This window comes from Oratosquilla oratoria, chromosome 7 (assembly GCF_046742065.1).
Source record: "Oratosquilla oratoria isolate Oo_2021 chromosome 7, ASM4674206v1, whole genome shotgun sequence".
Classification (NCBI taxonomy): Eukaryota; Metazoa; Arthropoda; class Malacostraca; order Stomatopoda; family Squillidae; genus Oratosquilla; species Oratosquilla oratoria.
Window position 1 is genome coordinate 84,868,759 of NC_134783.1, and position 19,679 is coordinate 84,888,437.

The 19,679-nt window shown below is 39.4% G+C and overlaps 1 protein-coding gene across 3 annotated transcripts in view; it reads left to right on the plus strand.

Annotated features, from left to right (window-relative positions):
* The window catches only part of LOC143027248 (torsin-1A-like), a 57,953-nt gene that overhangs the window by 515 nt on the left and 37,759 nt on the right, over positions 1–19,679 (plus strand). For 2 of the 3 annotated variants that reach the window (XM_076188535.1, XM_076188537.1), the window contains exons 2-4: positions 5,515–5,618; positions 14,952–15,113; positions 17,098–17,249. In XM_076188535.1, coding sequence (XP_076044650.1) covers positions 5,515–5,618; positions 14,952–15,113; positions 17,098–17,249 — 418 coding nt within the window. Of the gene's footprint in view, positions 1–521; positions 577–5,514; positions 5,619–14,951; positions 15,114–17,097; positions 17,250–19,679 lie in introns of those variants that run through there. The other variant, XM_076188538.1, reaches the window with a different exon arrangement.

Consider the following 19,679-nt stretch of genomic DNA (forward strand, 5'->3'; position numbering starts at 1 on the left):
ACCTAACCTCAACCCAGCATATCTCAGCACATATTTCTGGTCAAATTCCAGAATTATGCAAGCACAGATATTTAACATGAAACTTAATGGTACAGTGTCCAGTAGCTTCTAACCTAACCTAATGTAACCATTCCATAAAATAATTGATCTTTCAAATTCAAAGAAGTGAAAAGTGTGTGCAATGACTGGAATAAAACCTTGTTTCATTTACTGTCTTTCCTTACCAAGGAGTCTTATGGTATATAGTGGCTTTATAGTATTATAATTGTATTCATGTATATTTTTTGCGTAAGTGGTTATTTTTTCATTATGAATAGGTATTTTAGTTGTGCACACCTATGCGATATAGCATTAGAAAATTAAATATCTGGTATTAACTCTGTAAATTATGAACATGAACATGATTGCAATTTTCTTGGCAGAAAAAAAAAAAATTGCCACAAGCAAATCTACTAACGAACGAAGCTGCTAGGATACATCATACAGTCCAGACACCATGTTGTCATCTGTCCAATCCACTCACTGTCAATTAGACGATGGCTTTCATGTTGTGGACCAGGTGTTCTCCAACTCCAGGTGATGTTAATAAGCACTGTTACAAAGACAGGAGGGCTTCCTTGGACTTTTTGAGAGAACACAGGGTTCTGCTGTCATCTGTTAATTGCCCATGGTACATTGATAAACAGTCATTATCCATGGCAATGACCCGGATGGCCTTTAGAATTTGAGTTACTGAATTACTAAATATAGGTTAGGCTACATAGGTTAGTTAGTTAGGTTAGAATAAATTAACTTATCATTTCATTTCTTCGACCTCGGCATCTGTCAAAACAAACATGGCGTATCCTTCAACTACCACGACTTTGTTCATTAATATATTTGTTTTAGGAACTTTTTTCTTATTGATTTCCACAATGAAAATCCCATATTACGTTGATGTATTATAATTTACAAGATTAATAATTTTCTGTTACTATATTGCATAGGTGTGCACTTCTAAAAATTTACATACATACATATACCAAGGCTTTTTCCCTCTTACAAGGGAGGTAGCCAAAAAGAAAAAGGCATAAAATCATTCCCACCCATTCCATCCCTAAATACACTCCACTCCCCTCCACCCTCCCTCCCATCTTAGCACCTATGAATATTTTTAGTTTCCCTAAATAACTCTGCCAGCCAATCATGGACTGGTAATTTACATTCAAATTGGGCACCAATTCTATGGACAACTCAGTTCTCACCTGAGGATACTTTGCATTGATAGGTGAAGTTCTATTCATCTATTTTTCTTCATTTATTCCCTTTATTATCCAATATTTTCTGTGAGCCTCGTAACCCTCCCCACTATTGGGGGTTAACATTGCCATGGTCATACAAGGTGCCTAGAATATAAAGGTTTCAAAATTTAGTGTTTAAACTTAAGCAAACTACAGCTGCAGTGCTATTAAGCAAACTACAGCTGCAGTGCTATTTTTCAATATCTTAAAAAGAAAATCACTATGTACATGTGCCTACATTATGTATGCAAGGTGTCAGTGGTTTGTTAGTCATATAATGTGTGTACTGGCCCAGTAGATTAAGGTTACTTGAAAATGTATCAGTCAAGTGCAAAATAAGTTTACAATCATTCCCACTGACCCAGGTTACTGGCAATAGCCACTGAATTGGTCCAAATGGATTGTGTAAATATTAGGATTGAAGGTGATGCGTTATGCTATATGACGTTGTTTTGAAAATTGAAACTATTGTGTCAAAATAGGTGGATCAGTTTCTCCTATGAGGAAACTAGGAGTTCCCCAGGGTAGTGTGTTGGGTCCCATTCTGCTTTGTATTTGTACCATTGAGTTGTCATCTCTGCTAGAGACATGGTGTAGAATTCAAACTGGTTTGCTGATGAGGTAGAATTTCCACAGAGGTCTACATCTAAATAAAGAACAGAAATAAATTATTTGTAGTGTGATTCATGCAAATCTGGTATTGGTTTTCACTGCAAATTACTCATATTCACCCCCCCATCCCCTCACCTAGGTAGGTGTAATCATGAGTGAACTTTATAGAAAAACATGACCAAAATAACCCCATTGTTAGTGGTGTTATTGATTTAGTGTGCCATGTTTAGCATTAGTAGGGTTGAAGAACATATTGTTTTGCCATAATGTGCAACTAATTTCTAAGAGTACTGGGCTTCCTCCACCATCATTGTTTATGTGGATGACATAGGGAAGTATATACATCATTATGCAGCCAAAGAACTATATAATTAAAACCATATATTTATGGAAGATGTTCATTTGAGAAAAGTTAGTGTAATTGATGAAGTGAGTGGATCTAAGATAGAAAAAATGGCAAAACACGTGGTGGAGGCCTATAGAAATTATAATGTTGATGATACTTGTTTCCGTTTGTCATTTGGAGACAGTAACTATACTGAGAGTTAATTGAACAGTATATTGTAGAATGGATTATGAATGAAAACTGAATGGTTAAAGTTGAATGAAAAAACGAAATGCCTAATAGCAGAAAATATTAATGACTTGGAGGAGGCATGCTAATGCTATACTTTGTATAAATGGTTGCAAACATAGTCATAGACCTTGGAATGAATATTTATTGTAATTTGTCATTGAAATATCAAATCGACCAAGTAGTAAGAACAACTTCATTCAACTTGAAATATTGTTGTTGTCAATAGATATCTTAATGAAAAGATCATTGAAGTGCTTGTGCCCAACCATGTAATCATTAAATTAGGCTGTTGTAATTTGCTCTATTACTCTGTATTAATTATTTTCTGAAAAAGTTGCAGCACATATGAACAGAGCTGTGAGATTAATAAAAAATCTACCAGTATGGGAGAGGATTAGTTTCACACTGATTGGTTTACATTAGTTGTTGATTAAGGCATGAATTGTTTTCAAGCTATGTATATTACAAGTGACAACAAAAAAAAGAGGGTCTCCATTTTTTTTTCTTTTTCTTGAAAATCTCCTTATTTCCACTATTCTTGGGAGCTTCAGGAAGATTAAGTTATAATGTCAGTGCACTCTTTTCAGACCCCAAAACCATGTTCAAAACTACTACTTAGCTGATCCAGTCCATGTAGGTCCTCACTGTTCTTCAGGTTTATGGTTGTGTTTACTTGAAAACTGCAATAAGTCTTATATATAAGCTTACATGGTATTTTGTGTTATCCTCGGCAATTATAATTATTATTTCGAACTATGTGTTCTTGTCATTATCTGCACTTCATATATGTTGATTCTTTGCCAAATAAACTTATTATTATTATTATTATCATTATTATTATTATTATTAATATTATTATTATTATTCTCATCATCATTATTATATATATATATATATATATATATATATATATATATATATATATATATATATATATATATATATATATATCTTGATTCCTTGGTACTTCATGGCATATACCTTGTAGACAATCCTTGACTTTGTTGATAACAATTGCAAGTCTATTATTAATGGTGTTATTCTCTTGCATGGAGGAGCCTTTTGATAATCTGGAAGTTCTGCTCATGTCATTTTGGAATATTAGTATTGTGTTAGTAGACTATTTTTTTTTAACCCCTTCCATACGATGATGCCTACGTAGGCGTCATGAGGAGCAAGTGGGTACGCGAGGATGCCGATGTTGGCGTCTTGATTATATTTATTGTAGTTGTACCTGTGTGACCCCCATACTTTGTAAACTGGTTTCATCATATTTTCTATGGTTATCAAAATTCATGGGTGAAAGAGAACGAGCAATACAGCAGTGACTTTATTTTTTATAATGCGAGTATTATGACGCAACATCGCACGTCTGTTAGCTAATGCTGCCAGACGTGTGATTTTGGCCCGGAGTGAAGGGGTTAAAGTTTGATGGTGACATGAATGCAGTCATGCACTAGGTCTTGGATCATATGACATTTTCCAAGACCTCTCTCTGAGGAACTAATTTCATTCTGTTCACTTCACCTATTCCAAAGTTCTGTAAACCAAAAATTCTGTGCCATATACCAAAGGCTTTTTCCCCCTAACAAGGGTGGTAGCCAAGTTGAAAGGCATGTACCCACTCCCACCCATTTCATTCCTACCCATTCCACTCCCATCCACTACCCTTTCTTTTCTCTCAGCTCCTCATAGATGACGGATCATCACTGTATCCCGCCCACTGCCCTGGGTCAGAAGCTATACAGCTAGACACACATCCACAGCAAGGCTGCTTCACTTAATCGATTAACCCCTCCGTACCCTCATGCATAAAAAGAGAAGATGGGGAGCTTTGGGCTGTTTCAAAATGTCATTTACACATAACCACTCCCTTCCCATCCACCTGCCCCCTCCCTTCCTTGCATCACAGTATCACCTATATAAGAAGGTAAAAATGGAAGAGGACTGCAACTCATTGCAACAAGATCTGGACACGATATGGAATTGGACTCAAAAATGGGAAGTGAAATTTAATATAAAGAAATGCAGTATAATGGAATTTGGAAAGAGTAAAAACAGAATATCAAAAGATTACAGAATTGGAGAAGAAAAAATAAAAAAAGCAAACTCTGAAAAAGATCTTGGAGTGATGATTGGAAAGGACATGAAACCTGATAAGCATATAAATAAAATATTTGGAGAAACCTACAATTTATTGAGGTCAATCAAAGTGGCATTTACTTATATAGATGAAGAAATGATAAAGAAAATACTAACTACACTAATAAGACCAAGACTTGAGTACGCAGCATCACTTTGGACACCCAGTACCAAAAAGAATATTAAGAAACTAGAAAGATTACAAAGAGAGACAACCAAACTAGCACCAACTCTCGCCAAACTAACATATAAGCAGAGACTATCCAAACTGAACCTATCAACTCTGGAACAAAGAAGAGAAAGAGGAGATTTGCTGGCTATCTACAGAATAATGAAAGGAATGGAAGTTTTAGACAGGAACGACCTGTTAGTGTGGGACAACGGTAAAACGAGAGGACACGGAAAAAAACTAAAAAAATATAGTTATAGAAAAAACTTGAAAAGGAACAGTTTCCCACACAGAGCGATTAATACATGGAACAAATTAGACAACAAAACAGTATGTGCAAACACTATACAAGATTTTAAGATAAAACTTGATGCGGAGAGATACAAAGACGGGTCACCACGAGCATAGCTCCCCTCCCGTATATTACAACTAGGTAAAATACATAGCCATTCTCCACTCACCCCTATCTCCTGCCTACTCTCTACCTTGCTCAACAGATATTTACCTCTTGCTCAATGCCCTTTTCATCCCATCCATCCATCTCATCTTCGGCCATCCCCTCAAGTTCATTCCATCCAGAAACTCCAGCCAAAATTTAAAATTAAACTGGCAGAAACTGTAGAAAGCTTGTGTATTCAGAATATTTTCACTTTTTTCAATCTGTTGGTATCATTGATATTATTCATAGTCAAGTAAAAGGTATACAATATTAACACAATACTTTTTCATTTCAGCTCTCTCCCAAAATCTAAAAATAAAGTTATATGGACAACATTTAGTGAAGAAAGTTGTTCATCGTGCTTTGAGGGGACACCTATCCACTAGTGAACCAAAGAAGGTAAAACTAGTCATGAAGTTATTTTTTGTAGTATGGTTTTATATTTAACTGTCATATGAAGGGAATGCAGTAATATTTATTCCTGCTTTTTCAAGCAATGTAATTTTTATAATTTCATTATGTCACTGTCATGTACTACCCTTATATTTGGTAATTATTTGGTGATTTGAGTTTTATTTCAGTAGGATTGTGGATATGAAAGTGGATTTATTAGGAGTTAGATCAATATTAATTTTAGAATGTTAGATTTTGAATTTGTTGAAAATAAGTGTGATGGAGGATACTTGAGAGACTGAAGCATTTGAATATTTGGGGTTGTAATTAGTCAATCCGTTGCCCGAGGTCTCTTACAGGTCTCTCCCTTAATGCTCACTTCCAGTCTGCTGCCACTTTCACACCTTGTATATCAAATCACCTTACTTTTACCCACATTTATCTTCAGCTTTCTTCTTTCACAAACTCTCCCAAACTCTGTCATCAACTTCCTCAATCCCTCCTCCGATCCTGCCACAAGCGCAGTGTCGTCAGCAAACAACAGCTGGCTCACCTCCCACTTTTCTCTATTTTCTTTAACCATCTCCAATCCCTGACCCACCACCCTTGCATTTACCTCTCGCACCACCCCATCCATGTATAAGTTGAACAGCCAGGGCGACATAATGCATCCCTGACGAAGTCCCACTTTTACCTCGAACCACTCACTCTCCATTTCTTATCCTGACACATGCTCTACTACACTCATAAAAACTCTTGACAGCTCCTAGAAGCTTTCCTCCTATCCCGTATATCCGCAAAACCTCCCATAATGCCTTCCTGTAGTCTGTCATAAGCCTTTTCCAGATCCATAAAAGTCCAAAAAACATCCTTCCCCTTTCCTATAGCTTTCTCACATATCTGTCTTACCACAAAAATCTGATCTACACAACCTCTACCCATCCTAAATCCACACTGTTCCTCACCAATTACTCCCTCTCTTCCTCTCCTAATCCTCTCAATCAAGATCCTCCCATAAGCCTTCCCAACTACACTTAACAAGCTAATCCCTCTGAAACTACTACACTCACACATGTCCCCTTTTCCCTTGTAAAGTGGAACTATACATGCACTCCTCCTGTCCTCCAGCACTCTACCATCTCTCCAGCAAACATTAAATAACCTCACCAGCCAGTCCACCATCACTGTACCTCCTTTTTTTTTTTTTTTTTTAGACATTCTGCATGGCATCCATCCAGACCAGGTGCTTTCCCTGCTTTCATCATCTTAACAACTGCCTTCACTTCATCCTTCCTTATTTCTCCTCCATTTTCCTCACTCAACACGGTCATTTTCTTAGCATTTCCCACTGCAACTATCTTTCCCTCCCAATCCTCCTTCACATTAAGCAACTCCCTAAAATATTCTGCCCATCTTCCCCTTACTGCCTTCTCTTCCATTATCATCTCTCCATCTACACCTTTTACCTTTTCTTCTCTACTTGATTTGCCTCCTCTTCCTCTCTTAATTTCCTTCCAAAACATCTTATTATTACTTTCAAAATTTTCTGTCATACTCTTACCCCATTTCACATCTGCTCTCCTCTTTGCCTCCTTTACCATGTGCTTTACTTCTCTTTTCTTTTCTTTGTACCTCTCAAAAGACTCCCTCGTCCTATTTTGTAACCAATCTGTGAAAGCTCGCTTCTTCTCTTCTACAACCTTCTTTGTTTCCTCATCCCACCATTCACTACCCTTCCTTCTGTTTCCTCCTGTCCTTCTTGTTCCACACACCATCTTTGCACACTTTGTGACTCCCTCCTTGAACCATCCCCAAAATTGATTGCATATAGTGAAAAAGAAGTGGAGGATGCAGTGAATGATAATATTGAAATATAAGAAAGCAGTGGAACAAGAGTGAGTCTGAATATAATTAAGGAGGAAAGTAAAATAAATAGTAAGGGTGTCTAGTTAATGAGCATACCAGAAATTTGATACAAAGGATAATGAGGAGATCAGAGGAGGTGTTAGAAGAGAAATAGTGCAGTTTTCATAATGGAGAACATGTATAAGAACATAAGAATAAAGGAGACTGCAAGAGGCCTACACTAGGCAGCTCCGTATCTATCACCACCTGTCTTCCCCATCCATAATGTTGTCTAATAGTTTTTTAAAACAACTGATAGTTTCAGCGCTCACTACATGGTTACTAAGTTTATTCCATTCATCAACCACCCTATTAGTAAACAAATTCTTGCCTATTTCCTTCTTAAATCTAAATTTGTCCAGTTTATACCCATTACTGCGAGTCCTGCCCTGTTGTTTTATTATGATGACTTTGTTTGTGTTACCCTTGTTATAAGCCTTTGATCCTTTTGAACACTTCTATTAGATCACCCCGCACTCTGTGTCTTTCCAGAGAGTGTAAGTTTAGGTGCCTAAGCCTCTCTTCGTAAGGCAAATTTCTGAGTCCATGTATCATTTTGGTCATCCTTCTCTGTACTGATTCTAGTGAATTGATGTCCATTTTGTAGGACGGAGACCAAAACTGTACCGCATAGTCAAGGATGGGTCTAACTATCGCTAGATAGAGTTTAACCCCTTCCATACGGTGCCGCACACGTAGGCGTCATGGACTTAGATCTCGGTGGCAGCAGCCAATGCCAGCCGTATGACGTGTCGTAATAATACTCGCATCATAAAATATAGTCACCGCTTATATCGATCGTTCTCTCTTCACCCGTGAATTTTGATAACCATAGAAAATGCGATTACAAAAGAATTAGAAAGAATGTCATTATGGAGGGGGCGACTACAATAAATATAATCAAGACGCCGATATGGCAGCCTCGCGAATACACTCGCTCCCCATGACGCCTACGTGTGCGGCACCGTATGGAAGGGGTTAATAATTACTTCTGCACTTCTATTCGTTACCGTCCTAGTAATGAAGCCTAATGCTCTGTTAACTTTATTTCTGGCGCTAATGCACTGCTTCCTGGTTTTAAGGTCCGGACTCACCAGAACTCCCAAGTCCCTCTCGCACTCAGATTTTTCTAAAAACGTGTTATCTAAGTTGTATCTATTTTCGGGGTTGTGTAGCCCTACATTTAACACACTACACTTAGAGATATTGAAGTTCATTTGCCATTTCACCGACCATGTTAACAATTTATTAAGATCATCCTGCAGAATCTGGGCGTCGTCTCCTGACCTAATTAGGCGTCCTATTTTAGTGTCGTTCGCAAACTTACTAACATCACTATTTATCCCATCGTCTAAGTCGTTTATGTACATAATGAACAATAAGGGACCCAAAACCGAGCCCTGGGGGACCCCACTAGTAACATTGCCCCACCTAGATTTTATTCCATTTATGGTGACCTGCTGTTTTCTGTTACTAATCCAAGCTCTAATCCATTCTAACACTTTTCCTCTTTTGCCATGGGCTTTGATTTTATTTAGTAGTCTCTGGTGTGGCACCTTGTCGAACGCTTTGCTAAAGTCAAGGTAAATAACATTGTAATTTTCATTGTTATCTGATGCCTTATATACTTTAGTGTAAAAGGATAGAAGGTTAGTCACACATGACTTACCCTTGGAGAAACCATGCTGTGAATCACGAATTAAATTATGCCCTTCAATGTGTTCTCTGAGTCTGTTTACTATTATTGATTCAAGCATTTTTCCTATAACCGATGTCAAACTGATTGGCCTGTAGTTGCATATAGACGATCTATCTCCCTTCTTAAAAACAGGGACAACGTTTGCCTGCCTCCAAGCAGATGGAACAAAACCAGTGTCTACCGATTTATTGAATATTTCAGTTAACTGGTCGCAGATTTCAAATTTACACTCCTTAAGCATTCTTGGAAAGATTTCGTCTGGACCCGGAGATTTTGAAGCTCCAAGTCCGTCAATCTGCTTGACTACTTCTTCTTTACTAATGCTGATATTAGGCAGACCACCCTCCCCATCCCCCTGAAAACCGGATCGCAGTCAGGTACTTTATCTAATCTCTCATTAGTAAACGCCGATAGAAAATAATTGTTAAACTCCTCACTCGTGTTTTCCTCCGATTCTATCATGACATTTTCATTGTTTTTAATTGGTCCCATTCTTTCTTTATTTTTTGTTCTATAGAGGTGAAAGAAACCCTTTGGGTTGGATTTTGCTTGACTGGCAAGCTTGATTTCATAATTACGTTTCGTTGAACGTGTATTCCTTTTAACCAGCTTAGCCATTTTGTTATATCTTGATCTAAGGTGTGATTCCCCGTTTTTTATTTTTACATAAAGTCCTCTTTTCATTCCGATCTCATGTTTCAATCTGTCCATCATCCATTTGGGAGTATTACTATTTTTCCGTATTGGCTTTAGGGGGATAAATGTGTTTTGTGCATTAATAATTAGATCAGTTAGATTGCTATACATTTCTTTTAAATCGCTGACCTGACTGTTGGGCCCTCGCCCCCAAATGACCTGACCTAAGGTATGCATATTACCCTCCGTGACTCAGACCTCACTCCCAGCCCCGCTCCGAGAACCAAGAATGTTCGAAACATCCATATGACATTTCGTATTCAATTTCAAATAGGTTTTATATTGTCAAAGTTTGCTTTCCTGAAGTTTGGTACTTGAACGTTATTCGTACTTTTTAATTTTTCCCAAATAACATTAAATCTTATTTCTTGATGATCGCTAGAGCCAAGACTATCTCCCACTATTACGCTGCTAATTTGGTGCTCATTATTTGTGAAAATTAAGTCCAGGGTATTTTGTCCCCTCGTAGGATCGGTAATCACTTGTTTTAGGAAATTATCCTGCACCACATCTAGGAATTTCTTCGCTTCATGATCTATTAAAGTTTCCCAGTCAATGTTTCTATAATTAAAATCTCCCATGATCACAACGTTTTTGTACTGGGACGCTCTGTGAATTTCATGGATCAGGGGATCAGTCTGCTCAATGCTGAGGTTATGAGGTCTGTACAAGATGCCAATAATTACTTTCTTATTCTTGCCTATAATCTCTACCCAAATAGATTCTGTACAGTCCTCTTCCTTAATCGAATTTTTGATAATACAGTTTAATGCATTTTTAACGAAAAGTGCTACACCCCCATTCCTGCCAACCCTATCCTTATGAAAAAACTTACATCCTTCTATTTTGATTTCTGGAAGGAAATATTTATCAGCCATGTTGATCCAGGATTCAGTAATAGCTATAATATCGAAATTTTCTGCTCATGCTTTACCTTGCAGCAAATCAATTTTGTTAATTATGCTCCTGCTATTTGTATAGTAAACTTTTAGTTTATCTTCCCTCTACCTGCGTTGGTGATTCTTTACACAGTCCTTGTCTAAGTTGCTTCTATTGCCTAAACTATATTCCGATACTTCCCCCCCTACTCCCACGTAATCTACCCAAAAAAACCCTGTAGGATGCGTACTTCTCGCTCAAGGGATTCAGCAAGGAGCTGAAATCCTCTGGGAGACAAGTGCACTCCATCCCTTGTGTATAGGTGATTCTTACCATAAAAGTGGTCCCAGGTGTCGACAAATGCCCATCCATTGGCCTTACAATGTTTTGCCAGCCTGCAATTCATTGCAATAGCCCTGGAATGCCACATGGCTCCAACTCTATGCCTCGGAAGGATTCCACATATAACAGGAACACCTCCCCTATTTCTAATCTTGTCTAGCGCATCCCGGTACCGCGCAAATAATTCCTCACTCCCTAACTTACCTATATCATTTCCTCCGGCACTCAAGCAAACTACAGTATAAGCTCTTTTAACTGGCACAAGTGGGACCAAAGATGTGCCGGAAAGGGGAAATCCCGGTTACGAGAAGGAATATTAAAAAAATACATTTATTGCCTTCATTCATAGAGTACTTAAATTAAATTCATTCAATGGCTTCACTTTTGTTGTTCACTTTTGTTGGATGGATGTCATGCAGAATGTCTGAAAAAGGGAGGTTCAGTGATGGTGGACTGGTTGGTGAGATTATTTAATGTTTGCTGGAGAGAGGGTAGAGTACCGGAGGACTGGAGTAGTGCCTGTATAGTTCCTCTTTACAAGGGAAAAGGGGACAAGTGTGAATGTAGTAATTTCAGAGGGATTAGCCTGTTGAGTGTAGTAGGGAAGGCTTATGGGAGAATCTTAATTGAGAGGATTAGGAGAGGAACAGAAGGAGTAATTGGTGAAGAACAGTGTGGTTTTAGGACGGGTAGAGGTTGTGTAGATCAGATCTTTGTGGTAAGACAGATATGTGAGAAAGCTATAGGAAAGGGGAAGGATGTTTTTTGGGCTTTTATGGATCTGGAAAAGGCTTATGATAGGGTAGACAGAAAGGCACTGTGGGAGGTTATGCAGATTTATGGGATAGGAGGAAAGCTTTTGGGAGCTGTCAAGAGTTTTTTATGTGAGTAGTAGAGCATGTGTTAGGATTGGAAATGGAGAGAGTGAGTGGTTTGAAGTAAAGGTGGGACTTCGTCAAGGATGCGTTATGTCGCCCTGGCTGTTCAACTTATACATGGATGGGGTGGTGCGAGAGGTGAATGCTAGGGTAGTGAGTCAGGGATTGGAGATGGTTAAAGAAAATGGAGAAAAGTGGGAGGTGAGCCAGCTGTTGTTTGCGGACGACACTGCGCTTGTGGCAGGGTCAGAGGAGGGATTGAGGAAGCTGGTGGCAGAGTTTGGGAGAGTATGTGATAGAAGAAAACTAAAGATAAATGTGGGTAAAAGTAAGGTGATGAGATGTACAAGGGGTGAAAGTGGCAGTAGACTGGAAGTGAGCATTAAGGGAGAGCGACTGGAGGAAGTGGATAGTTTTAGATACTTGGGTGCAAGTGTAGCAGGAAAAGGTGGAGTGAAGGTGGAGGTAGAATGTAGATTGAGAGAAGCGAGTAAATGCCTTGGTGGTTTAAAGAGTGTAATGAGAAATAGACATTTGGGAATGGATGCGAAGAGGAGACTGTATGAAGGAGTGATTGTGCCAACAGCACTGTATGGGGCAGAAACGTGGAACATAAGAGAAGAAGAGAGAAGGAGTTTGAATGTGTTTGAGATGAGGTGTCTGAGAAGTATGGCGGGGGTTACTAGGCTAGATAGAGTGAGAAATGAGGAGGTGAGGAGGAGAACAGGGGTGAAAAAGGATTTGGGAGAGAGGGTTGATGAAAGAATATTAGGATGGTTTGGACACATGGAAAGAATGAGTGAAGAAAGACTAGTAAAAGAGGTATGGAAGGCAGATGTGGAGGGAGTGAACATGAGGGGACGTCCTAGGATGAGGTGGATGGATGGGGTGAAGGGCGCTTTGGGGAAGAGGGGAATGTCTGTTGAGGAAGGAAGGGAGAGGACGGAAGACAGAGGTGAGTGGAGAATGGTTGTATATGGATGATGTTGTGATTGCATGAGGAGGAATGGGCGGGGGGTGGGGGGTGGGGTAGTATGTGTGAGTAAATTTTGACGCAGCCCGAAGGGATTTCTCCCCGTCCTCTCCTTATATGCAAAGGGGGACGGAGAGGGGGGGTCGCCGATTAAATGAAGCGGCCTTGCTGTGGATGTACTGTGTCTTGCGACACTGCTTCTGACCCAGGGCGGTGGGCGGGGTGCAGGGATGACCCGTCATCCAGGAGGTGCTCAGATGAGAGGAAGGGTGGGAGGGGTGTGGAGTGTATTTGGGGGTGAAATGGGTGGGAGTGTTTTTATGCCTTTCCCTTTTTGGCTACCTCCCTTGGAAGGGGGAAAAAGCCTTGGTATATGTATGTATGTATGTATATTCATATTTATTTATCTTTATTTATTTTCATGAAATCACATATGTCTTTGTTTAGAATGTTTGTCTCTCTGCATTAAAAATTCATTTTGAAGACAATGAAGAGACATCATGTCGTGAGTCCCCATGTAGGTGCACTGCTCTGCAAACTTGATAAATGTTGCCAATCCTTTAGCGGCATCCTTCCACGTTACTCTTGGCTGTGGGTCATCTTCCTCTTCACTATCAGAGAGGGAAAGAAGATTAGAATGCATCCATGTAACATACGCTAAAAAATAGAGATGTGAATCTTTCTTTATCTTTGCCATGACGGCAAACGTTAATGAACGTACCTGTCTATGAATTCCTCAGCAGAAGGTTGATCTGCAGATTTTGACTCCCCTGACACATCAAGTTTGCATATTCCATGGCGAATCTTGAATTTGTGTAGCCACCCTTCAGAGAACTGACACGTATCTTCAATCTCCATCTTCGTGGCAAAGTCCTTAGCTTTTTCTCGAAGAATCGGGTCCAATATCGCTGCTCCTTCTGACCGCTTCAGGCAGAACCACTCATACAGCACCTTGTCTAAAGTGTCCACACGTTTTTGTTGTAGGGTGCAGTGTTTCTCGGCAGCTTTGGGGGAGTGTGTTTCCTTGATGAAGTCCCGTAACTTCTGGCTTTGGTCCTTGATGTATATAGTCGACGAACCAATGTTAAACTCTTCCATTAGTAGCTTCCTGTTCTCTCCTTTATTCAAGCGCTTGCAGATTTCCACCTTCTGCTGGAGAGTAAGCACCACACGCTTCCGCTTGTTGACTACCTTTGGCATGATGAAATGGCTTGGAATGACTGCACTGTATGAACACACGTGCAAAACTGAGAGGAGTGGGTGTGGTGTGCAGCTGGGGGAGGCGGGTTAGCTCACTCTCGTCTCACTGGCGCTGCGTGGGCATGACTCATGTACACGTGTTGTGAGGCTTGTTTGCGCATGCATCGGTGCAGCGCTCGCCACCTCGCTGCAGCGAGTTCCTGGAAGTGCGCTCCTTTGTTTGCTGTCGGTATGTGTTTGTGTGTTGAGAGAGTTGCTAATATACAGTCGCACGCTTAACATCAGGTGTCTTATTACAGTGGGCACTGGGCCTGACGGAGCGGCGGGATTTGTGGGAGATGGCAGGAAAGATGCGCGCTACCTCTGGCGGCGGCGGGAGTGGTGCGGGAATTTTAAATTTTATTTTTTCGAATTTTTACATTTTTATACAAAATTGTTATTTCCTCGGGAATAATATACCGGTTATAAGAAGGAGCCGGATACGAGAATAACGGATAAAAGAGCTTTTACTGTACTGGGTCCTTTCCTTCCCCTACTAGACACTCTTCAATCCTATCTCTAACATCTATGCCCGCGCCGGGGAAACACCCCTCCGTCCTATGTTTCCTATCTTTGTCGCAAAAGACCCTGTCTAAATACCTCACTTGACTGTCATCTACTACCAAAATCTTACCTGTGGGCAGGGATCCAGCATCTGCCCTTTCCTTCTTCTTTTGGATCAAATATTCTTATTAATGTTTGTGGTTTGTAATTGTTTTATATTCCAGGCATTGGTTATGAGTTTCCATGGCTGGACAGGAGGAGGAAAAAACTATGTAGCAAGATTCGTAGCAGAGTCTCTTTACAAACTTGGAATGAGGAGCAACTATGTACACCAATTTGTCAGCCCCTTACACTTTCCTCATCATCATCTTACAGATATCTATAAGGTACGTTTTTGTGTAGTTTTATTATGGTGTTTTGTTGAAAAGTAGATCTAGTCTTCTGCAAATGTGCACTTAGATTTTATCTTGTAGATTTATTTGTGAAATGACTCGAGAACATTAATTGTAAGGTGTTATTTATTTACTTTTGTTTCCTTGTAAGGTCTGTAACCTAATATTTACATTGATGCTGAAATATAAGAATAAATTACAAAGGAATCTATACAGAAACCTATACAGTTTTAATTTATTTAGACAAAATATTTCTGGTAATTGCTAATTTCCTGTGGTAATGTTCTGTATATTAAATATTGTCAATTGAAATGTAAGATTTTACAGCGAAGTTCCTTATCTGACTGCCATTGGACTTGGGGCATGTTAGATAATTGAAAATTCAATGGTTGACAGTGTACATGTGTGTGTGTTTGTTTTCACTCCAAGGTTGTAAATGTAAAGAAAGATTTCCAGTTTCCTCATAGTTCTAGTGGTATTCATAAATTCCTCCCATACTGCTTCTTCAACTTCAACCTCTCAACTCAATAACAAATCACATACTGGCAGGTGATCTGAATGCACATCATCCATTCTGACATAACACATAATCAGCAGATCAGAGAGGACACAAAATACTAGAACAACTCCCCAACTTAAACATAATAAACTCCTGCAATCACACCATTTAACAACCTCCTCATTATAACTAACAAACATCCCCAGACATAACAATGTGCTCACCCTATGGTAACCTTTATTGGCAAGTGGTCTATAAAATAAACTGTACATACAAAAGAACACTAAAAAACTACAAAAAAGCAAATTAGCAACAATACACAATATGTAGAGAAAAATTTAGAGGCCTTTGATATGGCCATTTTCCAGCTTTGAATAGAGCCACCATCCAGAAATCAAGCAGAAGACATTCTAAGAGGCTACAGAAAAAACTGTGACCCCATTTGCATGTAATAGCTACCCACATTAAGTAGATAAACTGAAAGAAGGAAGAAGTGATTGTGCTGATGATGATGTATGGGACAGAGACTTGGAATATAAAGGAGGCAGAGAGGAGGAATTCATACGTGTTTGAGATGAAATGTTTATGAAGTATGCTGGGGGTTACAAACATGGATAGAGTAAGAAATGAGGAAGTGAGATGGAAGGCAGGGGTGAAAAGGAAGTTGTTAGATAGGGTTGATTAAAGAATACTGGGATGGTTTGGATATATGGAAAGAATGAGTGAGATAAAACTAGCAAAATGAGTGTGGGAGGCAGATGGAGAAGACTGAGGATGAGATTGATGGATGGGTGAAGGGGGCACTGGGTAAAAGGAATATCTGTAGAGCAGGTAAGGGAGAATGCAAGAGACGTGTATGAATGGAGCGTAATTATGAATGGATGATATATTGATATGGCCTGAAGGGATTTCTTCTTGGTTTATCATATTACTAATGAATAGACAAAGGGGGAGGGTTGCCATGCAATGTGTTGGGGTGAACCAGCTTTGGCTGTCTGGCCCTGCTTTGGAGATGCTGCATTACTTCGGGGGTGGTTGCAGGAATTTGATATTTTTAAGTTGAATTGTTCTAATACTTTGTTTCCACTCTGTTCTGCTGCTTTTATGTATATGGATGCCTTTTCATCCATAATGAGCTAAGATAATAGGGAAAAGAAATGGGTGAATAGTGGGTGCATGTCTTGACTGGCCACCTCCCTTATAAGGGGGCAGAGGCCTTTTGGTATACAGTGCTACCTCTCATTAACGGACCAAAAGGGGGGGTAACGGTGTCCGTTGATGTGAATAATCCATTGATTTGGAGTGGTTTTTGGGTGGCATAGTGATTGCACAGCACTAAACAACAGCACCGAAAAGACAGCGAAAACACCGCAAACACAGCTAATTAATGTGTGTTAATGAGAGGTAGTACTGTATGTATGTTAGTGTATGGTAGTAATATAAGGATTACAAATTTATGGTCTACTATTAATATTCCAGTTACATCTGCAAGATTGGATTCGAAACAATGTTACCAAATGTGAGAGATCGTTGTTCATATTTGATGAAATAGACAAAATGCCTGTGGGAATGATTGATGCCATTAAACCTTTTATTGATTATCATGAATCTATTGATGGTGTAGATTTCAGGTAAGCACACATGTTAAAATGCTTTATGTAAAGGCTTTCCATTTATTACTTGTCATCTTTGTTGATTATACAATTATCTAAATATTGATATAGTTTCTTGTCAGTATGACAAACTGTTCATTTTCAATCATGTGTTCCTGGCTTCTATATTTATTTCCCATGTTTTCTTATTGTATACCTCAGCCAACAATGCCCTGCATTCACCCTATCCATACAACAGAGAAACATATTTTCCTTGGGCAACATATGGGTTGGAATGGAGACCATTGTCAGTAACCTTCAGGTTGTGGGTTTCCTGCAAGAGAGACCTGGGGTAATGGATTGCTTGGTTATATGTTCAGGGGAGAGAGGGAAAGGGACAAAGACCCCAACACAAATAGCAAGCAACATCCTCAGATGTAACAACATGCTCACATTCTCACCAACCACGAACAGCATAGAAATCCATCCATAATCTACCCTCAGACCACTTCCCTATAAAGATCACCATAGAACTTCAAGGGTGGAGGGAAGTGGTAAAGCAAAATGGCAAGAATACACAGAGGAAGTAGAAAAGAACTTAGAACTTTTACCCAATTTCTATCCAAAGGCTAGGCAGCAGAAGAGGTTATAAACACCAAACAAAAAGCCAGAAAAAAGAGCAAAAAGCCAACATATTCATAGAAGCTACAGGAAAAAATACAATTCCAACTATTCACCAGAGGAAATGCAATAAAACCCAAAAAGGATAACTACAGAAGAGACCTGAAAAAGAACAGCTTCCCACACAGAGTGATAGATATATGGAACAAATTGTATGAAGAAATAGTGTGTGCAAACACAATACAAGAATTTAAGAACAAACTTGATATTGCGAGATACAAAAACGGTCACCACAAACATAGCTCCCCTTCCCGCATAATACTATTAGGTACAACTAGGTAAATACATAACACAAGTGCATCCAGCTGCAGCATCATTCACATTAAACCTCTCACATAGAATATGGGCAGAAGGAACCCTCCCAATAGCCTGAAGAGAAGCTGTCATCATCCCCTTGTCCAAACCAGAAAAAGAAAACTTCTCCAAATAACTACTGCCCAATTGCACTTGCCAATTATTTGCCAGCTCCCTCTCCATCCCCACTGTCCACCTTACCTCCTTGCTTTTCTCTCTGTCCATCCTGACCCTGAGCATACTTCACAGACACTTCACCAAAGACATGGTACCTACTTGGACGAAGAAATGGTGAAGAAAATACTAGTCACACTGACAAGGCCAATACTAGAGTATGTAGCGACACTATGGACACTCAGTATTAAAAAGAATATAAAGAAAATTTAAAGAATCCAAAGAGCAATTATGAAGATGGCTCCCAACACTTTCAAAAGTGTTATATGAGGAGAGATTGTTAAAGCTGAAAGCTGGAATTACCGACTCTGGAACAAAGAAAGGAAAGATGTGACCTATTGACTATCTATAGAGGCATGGGAGTCCTTGATATAGAAGACTTACTAAATTGTAATAAGAGAAATACAAGAGGACATGAAAAGAAACTCATAAAGGACAGTTATAGAAGGGACCTGAAAAAGAACAGCTTACCCCACAGAGTGGTGGATGTCTGGAACAAATTGGATGAAACAGTAATGTGTGCAAAAACCATATATGGATTTATGGGGGGACTGAACACCTTGAATCATGAAATTTTCATCCAAAAATTGAGTTTTAGATATGGACATATTTGAATAATATAAACATCCTAAAAGCAAAATATGAATGACTTTTTCCTCCCCAGTGTAATGGAGGGAGTTTAAAGGGCCCGGGAGGTGTGTCAATTTAAATGACTCGTGCAAGAATAGGCCCTAAATATCTATAAATATGTCTTGTTTTCGCTTGTCTAATTCCATGAAATGGCTATATTTTTTGTACGTCTGGCATCAGCGTGACTTCCTCTTCCATGTGGTGTGCATAGCATGCCTCAAGCCTAAGTTACCCATCAAACATCAGAGTAGATTGATGCATAAACACCTAACTGACTGTGGCGATATTGTGTTCCTGTGCCACTGTTTGCCCTATTTCCTGGACATTACTACACTTACTAGATGTCCAATCATGAACTGCATCAAGATGAAGAGGAAAACCAAGGAAACGATGAAAAAATTGAGCCAAAAGTGGAATGAAAATTGTGCTAGAAGGAGGGTAAGGTGTGAGAGGCTTGGGTGAGGGATGCCAGTGCCTCACACATCACCACTACCACCACTTCCACTGCCAACACCATCTCCACCATCAAATACCACCACACCTGACAACACAGCTGAAAAGTGTTTTCTTCCAAATGAAGAGGAGAAGATGAGGGAAATTCAGGAGGAGGAAGGAAAATAGCTGGCAAAGGAGAAACATACAGGGCTGGGATCGCACCTGTGTAGGATCAAACACCTTTTTGGTAAGCTT